This window comes from Vespa mandarinia, chromosome 4 (genome assembly GCF_050613455.1).
Source record: "Vespa mandarinia isolate Hongniang chromosome 4, ASM5061345v1, whole genome shotgun sequence".
Classification (NCBI taxonomy): Eukaryota; Metazoa; Arthropoda; class Insecta; order Hymenoptera; family Vespidae; genus Vespa; species Vespa mandarinia.
In genome coordinates, this window is record NC_140813.1 from 1150001 (window position 1) to 1160000 (window position 10000).

At 30.6% G+C, this 10000-nt stretch overlaps 1 protein-coding gene and 1 long non-coding RNA gene across 8 annotated transcripts in view; one reads left to right on the top strand and one right to left on the bottom strand.

Annotated features, from left to right (window-relative positions):
• The first annotated feature begins 2892 nt into the window (after nucleotides 1–2892).
• On the top strand, nucleotides 2893–3448 carry LOC146873039 (uncharacterized). The gene is made up of 2 exons (XR_014982046.1): nucleotides 2893–3223; nucleotides 3362–3448. It is a non-coding gene; the product is annotated as an uncharacterized LOC146873039 (long non-coding RNA).
• LOC118447066 (phospholipid phosphatase 1) overlaps nucleotides 3400–10000 on the bottom strand; it is an 18946-nt gene continuing 12345 nt past the window's right edge. For 5 of the 7 annotated variants that reach the window (XM_035878500.2, XM_035878503.2, XM_035878502.2 and 2 more), the window contains exons 2-6: nucleotides 9412–9580; nucleotides 5696–5850; nucleotides 5279–5502; nucleotides 4439–4559; nucleotides 3400–4317 (exon numbers count right to left, since the gene is read on the bottom strand). In XM_035878500.2, coding sequence (XP_035734393.1) covers nucleotides 3940–4317; nucleotides 4439–4559; nucleotides 5279–5502; nucleotides 5696–5850; nucleotides 9412–9580 — 1047 coding nt within the window. In that variant the 3' untranslated portion in view covers nucleotides 3400–3939. Of the gene's footprint in view, nucleotides 4318–4438; nucleotides 4560–5278; nucleotides 5503–5695; nucleotides 5851–7233; nucleotides 7387–9411; nucleotides 9581–10000 lie in introns of all 7 variants that reach the window. The other 2 variants (XR_014982045.1, XM_035878501.2) reach the window with 2 other exon arrangements.

Sequence of the window (10000 nt, forward strand, 5' to 3'; positions counted from 1 at the left end):
GACAAACACGTGGACAGATTTATAGTTATGTAGTTCTTTTTCTCTGTCTCCGTTTCTGTCTCTCTCAATCTCTCTCTCTCTCTCTCTCTCTCCCTCCCTCCCTCCTTTTTTCTTTTCTTTTTTTCTGTTTTCCTTTTCCTCTCCTCTTTTTTTTCTTTTTCATGCACCACGCGAGATCGGGTCGTGCGCGCTTTGAAAACGTTTAACGAAGAGTGGCAAGTGTCAGTCAAAGGGTGAGAGGGAGGAAGGGATGGAGGGAGGGAAGTAGGGAGGGAGGAAGGACGGGGGTGTATATACGGAATCGACGATTGGCTTACATGCCACCTGTAGCACCGCGGGAATGTGGTCGGACTCTCTGGGCCGCCACCTCCACCTCCACCTCCACCTCTACGGCACCACCAGCAGCAGCAGCAGCACCACGACCACCACCACCACCACCACTACTACTACCACCAAGAGCAGCACCAGCAGCAGCAGCAGCAACAGCAGCAGCAGCAGCAGCAGCAGCGGTAGCAGCAGTTCCACGCGATATCGCTTAGAGAGCTCCGGTAGAAGGGATTCATCAATAAAGTTTACTATTTTTCCGATATCGTTTTTCCAATTCTATAAATCGTCGTAGCGGAGAGTTCGTACATACGCGAGGCGCACACCGGCGAAAGAGCCCCGTTATGAATGGCCCACGTCGGTTGACGTTAATCTGCCACTTCATCTCTCTCATCCAGGCTCCGCGCGTTGTATTGCGCCAATCTCCCTTCTTCCCTCTTCGCTTCGCCTTCCTCCTCTATCTCCTCCTCCTCCTCCTCCTCCTCCTGCTCTTCATCCTCATCCTCTACCTCTATCTCCTCTTCCTCCCACGCAACCGACTAACCACCCTTCCCTCACCCCTTAGCAAGCCATCCTCCTAACCAATTGTTTTGTCGGGAGGGTGCTGCGCGGCAAGGGAGGAAACTGTAGGTGGAGAAAAAAAAGGAAGAGTCACGCGAGAGACCCATACAGAATGAGAGAGAGAGAGAAAGAGAGAGTCACACACATAGAAACGTAGAGAGAAAAAAAATGCCTTCGACACACGAGCATCGCGTAACGCGCGTTCTACGCGCCGCGACCACCGAATTAAATCGACGTCGTGACGCTCGTTTTGGATATCCGCTTGACCTCGAAAAAAAAGCTCTACGCCGCCGACCTTTATGACATCCTTGATCGCATCGATCCGGATAAATCGCTTTCGCTCGCCTTTTTCTTTCTCTATTTTTTTCCTTCTTTTTTCTTTTTCCCCCTGCTTTTTTTTTGTCGTTCGTTTCGTTTTCTTCCTTTTTCCTTCCTTCCTTTTCTGTTTTTTTTCCTTCTCTCTCTCCATTTTCGTTTTTTTTTTCGTTTTTTCTTTCTTTTTTTTTCTCTTTTTTTCTTTTTTTTTTCTTTTTTTTTATTCTCTCGCCCGCGCTCACTATTTCCCGCCGCGCGCGGGATCGTTTAAACGTCATTTTTATTTCCCTCCACTCTCCTCTATCCTTCCTTTTTTGCTCGTTACTTTTTATTTATTTCTTTATTCTTCAACGCTGCCCGCGATAATATCTGATTTATTCCCCTTTTCTTTTCGGATATTAATCTTTAGCAATAATGAGCTCTTATAAATATAAATATATACGCATATATACATATATATACATACATACATACATATGTATATATATATATATGTGTGTGTGTGTGTGTGTGTGTGTGTGTGTGTGTATATACATAAACATATTTTGTATAAATAAATACATATATTACTTTTCAAACTCTTTTCTTTTTCTCTTTATTTATTTAAAAACAAAAATGTCAAATTAACAATAACTGACAAATATCTACACAGAGCAATAGATTATTTACAGTACTCTTTGTTTGCATTCGCTCGCATTAATTATAATTATTAACGCTTATAATAATACAAATATATATCTGTATATCTACACGGTGATTTTTACCATCTTCCAGGATAATTAACCTGTTAATAATTTTACAATGTCGTAAGTAGTAATTTAAGGCGACGATTTGATATATATATATATATATTAAAAATTGACTTTCTTTTTTTCTTCTGTTTTACCCTGAAGAGTCAATTTGTGCGATATATCAGTCTAACGACTCTGTACTTTTATTTTTCTTTTTTTTTTTTTTCTAATGTTACGTGTTCTCTCGGGTTTTTATTTTTTTATCTATGTAATATAGCAGAAGCACCAATTGAAAAAGTTAATTATTAGGACGGCGCTGTTACATTTTTTATTATAATATCTGTGTTTCATAATATTTATTACATTCTAATTGGTCCTATAATATAATATTTTAGCTCCAATACGAATATATGCACTATATATACGAAATATATTTTGAAAACATTTCATTATTTATTCTCTCAGACCTTTGTGATGACATAAAATTGATAGAAAAATTAGATTTTTTTAGTTTTTCCTTTTTTTTTTTTTTTTTTTGTTAAAACTCTCGCATGCAAAATCTGCTTTGAAATAGTATATATACGAATAAATGTTAAATATACGTAAAAGCTGCTCTACAATTGGAATGTTACTTTAAATGATTATTTTTCTTTTCCTTTTTTTTTTCGTCTTTTTTTTCTTTTTTCTTTTTTTTTCTTTCTATTTCTCTTTAAATACACACATATCAATCTAATTGATTTCTTTTATTATATTACAGATAAATTAAAGTTACTCAGTAAATGTGACTCAACGAGACGTGATATCATTTTTATTTAATAGATTTTCATTTAAGTTAATACTCAAAAGGAACATAATCAAGCAATCAACAACAATAACAATAACAAAATATTTATCTATTGTATCATCTAAATATTTTTACAGGTATTTATCGTTATTTTACACAAGTAAAATTCTCTTATCTATTATAATAATTTATATTCGAATGATTTTAATAATGATATCCTACGACGAAGGGTTTTCTCTGTCTTTAGTTATATCTTTTTTCAAGTTAAGCATTCCAAAAAATTATTTCTATCTACAACCATATTACCTCTTATATACCTATATACCTATATACCTATATATTGGAATACTTTAGGATAAAAAAATAATATACACAATTGAGCGATTTATCAGTTAACGACAGAAATATATCCCTACAAAATCTATATGGAAAAATACTCTTTATCGATGTGTATTAAAAGATGATATATTACATATGACTGACGGAGGCGCACGAACGTTTTTCAAATGTATTATATATATATATATATATATATATATATATATATATATATATATATATATATACATATACATATACATATACATATATATATATATATCTTATCGGTTAACTATAAAAACGTGAAAATTTATCATCCTTACAGGAAGGGACGGCACACGATAGATTAGTTAGTTATTTCTAAAAGGGCAAAAAAAAGAAAAAAAAAAAAAATAACCACGACTCACATGGATATCCATTGACGATCAATCGATGTTAACTTTCCTCGATCGACATTGTTGGTCTCTCTATGAAAAAAAAAAAAAAAAGAAAAAAAAAATGAAAGAGAAAAAGAATATTTGTTAATCGCAGCACTATAAATGGCACTTGCTCATTTTACAATTTAAAAATGTCGTTCACATAAAGTATTATATGTTATAAATGAAGCCAAAACTATACCTATATATATATAATCTATGACTAAAAAGGTACTTGCATTGCGTTTCGATAAAGATATCTTATTCTGGGGATGCTGTTGGATCATCAAATACATTCCCCTTTTTTCATTGTGAATAGTTCATTTACGAGTAATTAATTAGTAAATTATTTAAAAATTTGATATGGTTTATAAAAAAAAAAAAAAAAAATTATATATATATATATATAATCCAATGTTCTACTTTTCTTCCGATTTGTATCTAACACACAATTTGACACATTCTCGTTCTTCTTCGTTTATTATTATCATTCTTTCCAAGATACCGTAATATCACGTAATTCACGGCCTTCGGGAATGTCGACGTTGTTAGCACTATTCACTAATTTCTTCTTACTTTGATAATTTTTTTCATCGAAACAAGCAACTTGCTCGTTACCAATGAAATCACTTTTAACTCGTTTCGATGATGTTTTTCTATCCAAACGGAACAAGCGACATTGATATATCAAGATTAGAATGGCAGTGATCGTTCCTATAAATAAACCGGCCAAAACGTCCCACCAATGGTGTCTGTTGTCTGCTATTCTACTTAAGGAACATATTACTGCCCACATTGATATCAATAATTGAAGCCATGGCTTAACGAGTAACGTTTTGTTCGTCATGCGTTCTTGCAGATAACTCTGTAAATACAATCAATTATTAACTTATTAAGAATAAATATATTTTGTTTCTTTTTCCTATCCTTTTTTGTTTTCTTTTTTTTTTTTTCTTTATCTATAATATAATCATCGAAATACTTACCGCAATAAAAATCGATGTGAACACAGAAAGAGCCGAGTGAGACGATGGAAATGATTTACTAGAATCTGTTATGAACCAATCCGAATCAATCGAATTCGTGCAAGTATACGACTTGATATATCTGCGCACATAATAAAAAATTTTTTTAAATATTATTTAATTTTCACTTATATATATATATATATATATATATATATATATATATATATATATAAATTCAATCTGCCGAAACAAATAAATAGAACCTACGGTCGATACGAGAAAAAAATTTACTTCGTTTGATCGGTCGATAAGTGCAATTGCAAAATAATTCATATTTCATTCATTGCATAATATTTAAACCAAATATATATATATATACACAAATACACATATATATATATATATACATATAATATATTCCAATATCCAAGATCGAAACGCCTTCTATCAAAATCGAGTAAAACTCGATTTGTCGGTAATTGCAGATTTATGTAATTGCCGATATTTACAGATTTCTACATAACCGATTGCATTTAAAAAAAAAAAAAGGAAAAAAAAATTCAATGATTTTTTCTATGATTCCCTATAATAAAAAGATGTCGAAAAGATGTCGAAAAAATGTCGAAAAGATGTCGAAAAAATGTCGAAAAGATTTCGAAATATGTCGAAAAGATGTCGAAAAGATGTCGTAAAGATGTCGTAAAAATGTCGAAAAAATTTCGAATATATCGTAAATATAATATCATGAAAAAATAATTATGTATGTGTGTGTATATATAAATATATATATATATATATATATATATATATATATATACATACATAGATATATGTATATATGTACATAAATATTCATACTCATTAGTGCAATTTCGAGCTTCTAAAGGTTGACACGTATCAAAGAAATGTGGCCTTGGTTCTCCAATGATAATTTTCATAATGTTACATCCAACAGCCAGTGTGACACTCCCTATTGTATAATGGCCATACCAAATCCAAACTTGTTTTAATCTTGACTTATTAGATTCCGTTTCTTTATCGTAATTATTTCTTGTTTGGCATGTGTATTCTGTGATCCACATCTAAAAAGAAATATTTAAATAATCAATGACACAAACAATTAGAACCATAAATGATATCATAAGAAATGATTATACGCATGAACAAAATAAAATGAGAAAACGTTTAAATATTTCCAATGACGTCATTGAGGAGAGAGAAAAAAAAGAGGAAAAAAGGAAAAAAGAATTTCCCCATATATATATATATACTTACTACAAAAATCGGCAGAAAAGCGGTGACACTGAGTAAGACAATAACGGATATGGTATCTCCCCTAAATTTAAAGGAAAGTTTTGGATCATTGCAGAAAAAGCCAATTTGATTGTGCGGAACATTTCCAAATTCCAATAATCCCATAAGCACCATCACTGAAAGAGGAAAAAAATAATTGTATTCATAAAATTACAACTGAAGATATATCGATAAGCGTCAAAAATATTCTCGAGGAAAAAATAATGATCCTGGCAATGAACGAAAATACATTAATAAATACATAGGATATAATTTGCGTCACTTGTCCTCGAGATAAGGTTTCTTTCCTCAAGATAAAAGTCCACTCTAATGAGAATCCTTTACGACGGATGATTAACCAATATTTTCTTTTCAATTATTCTTCTTCTATCGTTTTTTCTTTTTTTTTTTGCTTTTTTGCTTTTTTTTCTGCTTTTTTTTTTTTTTTTTTTTTTTTGGATCGCGATTAAATCTACCTGAACGAAAATTTCATTTTCTCTTCATCATTTGATAACATTATAATACATATATCAATGAAATTATTAAATAAGATTATTGATTATAAAAAAAAAAAAAAAAACTATGTATGAAGTATTACATAAAAAAGAAAATTATTAAATATATTAAATCAATTATGTATGATCATTCAAACATTCGTTTAAACAACGAAGAAGTTATCGTGTAATATAAAGGAGTCATGCAAAAATTAGAATGAATAATAATTGGCATTAAGTCTTAATAGAAGTATAGACTTTTCTATGTGTCGACGTTCATAGTTTATCAATACGATATATGATTATGCAAAAAGAAAATAATAACGTTAATAGAAAAACTAATTTGTGACATTTGAATATATATGCGTGTACTATCGACGAGGAGAGAAGGGGTGTGGGGGGGCGGGGTTTAGATAGGGATGGAATAGAAAGTCAAAAAAGCAAGAACAAAAGCGAAAATAGATAACCTTCCATCTAAAATAATGTGACACTCGAAACATTGATAAGAAATAATTACTGATATTAAGTATTTACAAATCATCCTTCTCAATAGCTTTGCTAATAGCTGTTCATAAACATTTAACACGTTCCGTGCCATGTGTACCACCGGTGGTACACGTTAAGCTTGATCTTCAGGCCACTGAAAACATATATAACCTGAACGACAAGTCAGGCAAAAATGACTTGGCACGGAACGTGTTAAAAGAAAAAAGAAAAAAACAAAAAAAAAAACAAAAAAGAAAAGAAAGAATAAAGTTAATAAAAGAAGATGTATAGAAAAATGACGTTAGATGACGTATGAATGCAAATATCGAAGCGACAAAAAAAAAAAAAAAAGAAAAATGAAAAAAAAAACAAAAAAAAAAAAAAGACAAAAACAAACGAACGAACAATTAATAAACGAAAAGAAGAAGAAAATCCATGAGAAAGGATGAATAGAAAGAAAGATGAACAATAAAAAGAAAAAAGTAAAGTAAACAACGACGCGATGTTGAATGAGATAATCATCGTCTTATAGCAACTTACGAAAACTGTACTGATTACGTCGTTGGGATAACAACGTAATTATTTTCTCCCAATTACGAACGATATTGTTTTTCCTTTTTCCTTTGACGTGCATCGAAACGGATACATTTTGCGGTGACATTTTTATTTTATCCAAAAAAAAAGTGACACGTGCTGTGTCACGAACACAGAACGAATGAAAAGAACGGAGACACAAGAACTAAGAGATAGACATAAATAGATACATAGGATAGATATATAGATAAAGAGAAATATATATATATACATATATAGATGTCATGATAGAGAGAAAGAGAGAGAGAGTGAGAGAGAGGCAAAAAAGATAAAGTGAGAAAAAGCACTCATCGCTATCAAGCTATGACCAATCTTATGAAGATACTTTTGAAATACGTAAGCGTGTAATCTGACTTCGCGCATGCGCCTTTATTCGACTAAAGACTCACTGTACGAAGGAGTGGGGGAAAAGAAAGAGTGGGGGAAAAGAAAGAGTGGGGGAAGAAAAAGAGAGAGAGAGAAAGCTCACGTGACGCATTACTCTGTAGTAAAAATCCAAACCAATTCTCTCGTACTAACGTTTTCTTTCATTTCCTGAGAGATAGAGATAGATAGATAAATAGATAGATAGATAGATAGATAAATAGAAAGAGAGAGAGAGAGATGAGTGAGAATTAATTTTCCTCACACACTTCATTCCTTCTCTCTATCCTCGAAAAAAAAAAATCTGTCAATTCAAATCTTCGTCTTCGATTCATTTTCCTCTCTTTGTATTATTTTTTATTTGATTCTTTTTTTCGTTTGTTTTTGTTTTTTCTATTTCTTTCTTTCTTTGGTTTTTTTTCTTTTTTCCTGCTCAATGAAAATGTCAGATATTAAGGTCGACTAGGTGTGACCACGTATATAATACGTACATATGTTGACAAGATAAACATCTAGATACATATATACATATATATATATATATATATATATATATATATATATGTGCAAGTTGTGTCAAACTTATTTTGCAAGTATTACATAATTAATAGATAAGAAAAAGCATTAAAGTAAATACAAATATTTGCTTATAAACAATTTCTTTTTAATAATATAACATCTGAATATATTTGCTATTGTTAATGGTTAACAAAGTAATATTGAAAACGGATCTATTCAAGTAATAAACCATATTGTCTCTCTGAGTTGAGTTTATTCTAATGTGAATCAGCTTATTGGAGCCTTATGACTCATAATAGATAGTAGGAGACAATAGGCCCGAACCTAGGCAAACAGTATTATATTATGATATCAATGATATAATCGTATCGTTAAACATATTTGATTTATGGGACAATTAATATTGACTATTATGAAGGATTTCATCAATAATAAATATTTTTATAACGTGATTATAAATAATGTCGTCGTATCGAGAAATTTCAAAGTGATATAAATCAATTATTATTATTATTATTATTATTATTATTATTATTATTATTATTATTATTATTATTATTATTATTATTATTATTATTATTATTCAAGTGATATAAATTATTATTCAATCAATTGATTGAATAATAATTCTTATTGAATAATTCAATAAAGATTCGTAAGATATTATTTTTTCGTAAGAGATAAAGAGACGAAAAAAAAAAAAAAGAAAGAAAAAAAGCGTCACTTTCATTTTCCACGATTCGTTGATCCAATGATACATTATACGCCTATATATCATTATATGTGAAAGAAAGAGAGAGAGAGAGAGAGAGAGAGAGAGAGAGAGAGAGAAAGAGAGAGAAAGAGAAAGATGAGAGTAAATTTAATAGTGTTAGCTTGTTGCCTCGAAAATTCTAGACTAAAAGCCATCTGTTGTTCAGTATTGTATTACAGAGTTCGTAGTCATCCAAGTTAAAATTTTTGTTAGCTATTATTGTCATTTTACTATCCTTATAAGCGCGAGAAAGTCTAATTGAAAATATTCATTTATATGTACATGCATACCTACGTGCAACGCATGCATATGTATGTGTATGCATATATGATGTATATGTTTATGCACGTATGTAGATATGCATTGAAAAGTAATACGAGTAGTTGCATCAATAAATGCAAAATTGTTGTTAGACGATTGGGACGAAAATACGTAAATAGAAAAAAAATATATATATATATATATATATGTATATATATTATACTAACCTGTTAATGCTATCAGGATATCAATCAGGAGTGCCCAACGTATCGTATTCTTACAAACGCTCATGATCTTGGGTATCGTTTGTTTATTCTCTACGTTATCCACCTTATCACTTCGCGTTCCTTCTTCCAACGAGGTTGTACTGCACCGTGTCAGCTGCTCCGTGGATCTCTATCAAAAATAATTGTAGAGAAAAAAATTAAATTAAATAAATATTTATTATATATGAATATATATATATATATGTTTAGCATCTATTTATTTTGGATACATATATCACTTTTTATTATTTATTATTATTTCTGTCTCTCTCTTTCTCTCTCTCTCTGTCTCTCTTTCTCTCTCTCTCTCTCTCTCTTTCATGTTTTACTTCTTTGTTATTTCTATAAATTTTATGGAAATAGAAAAAAAAAAAAAAAAGAAAAAAAAATTAATAACAAAAGAAATAAAATCAATACAGGATGACTAAAAAATTTCTAGATGATCGTAAAAATTTGATTAGGCTTCCGTTTAATTGTGGCTTATAGTTTAATAGAATATTCTTACGATTGGACTGTTTGAAAAAGAATAGAATTAATACTCTTTTGTCTG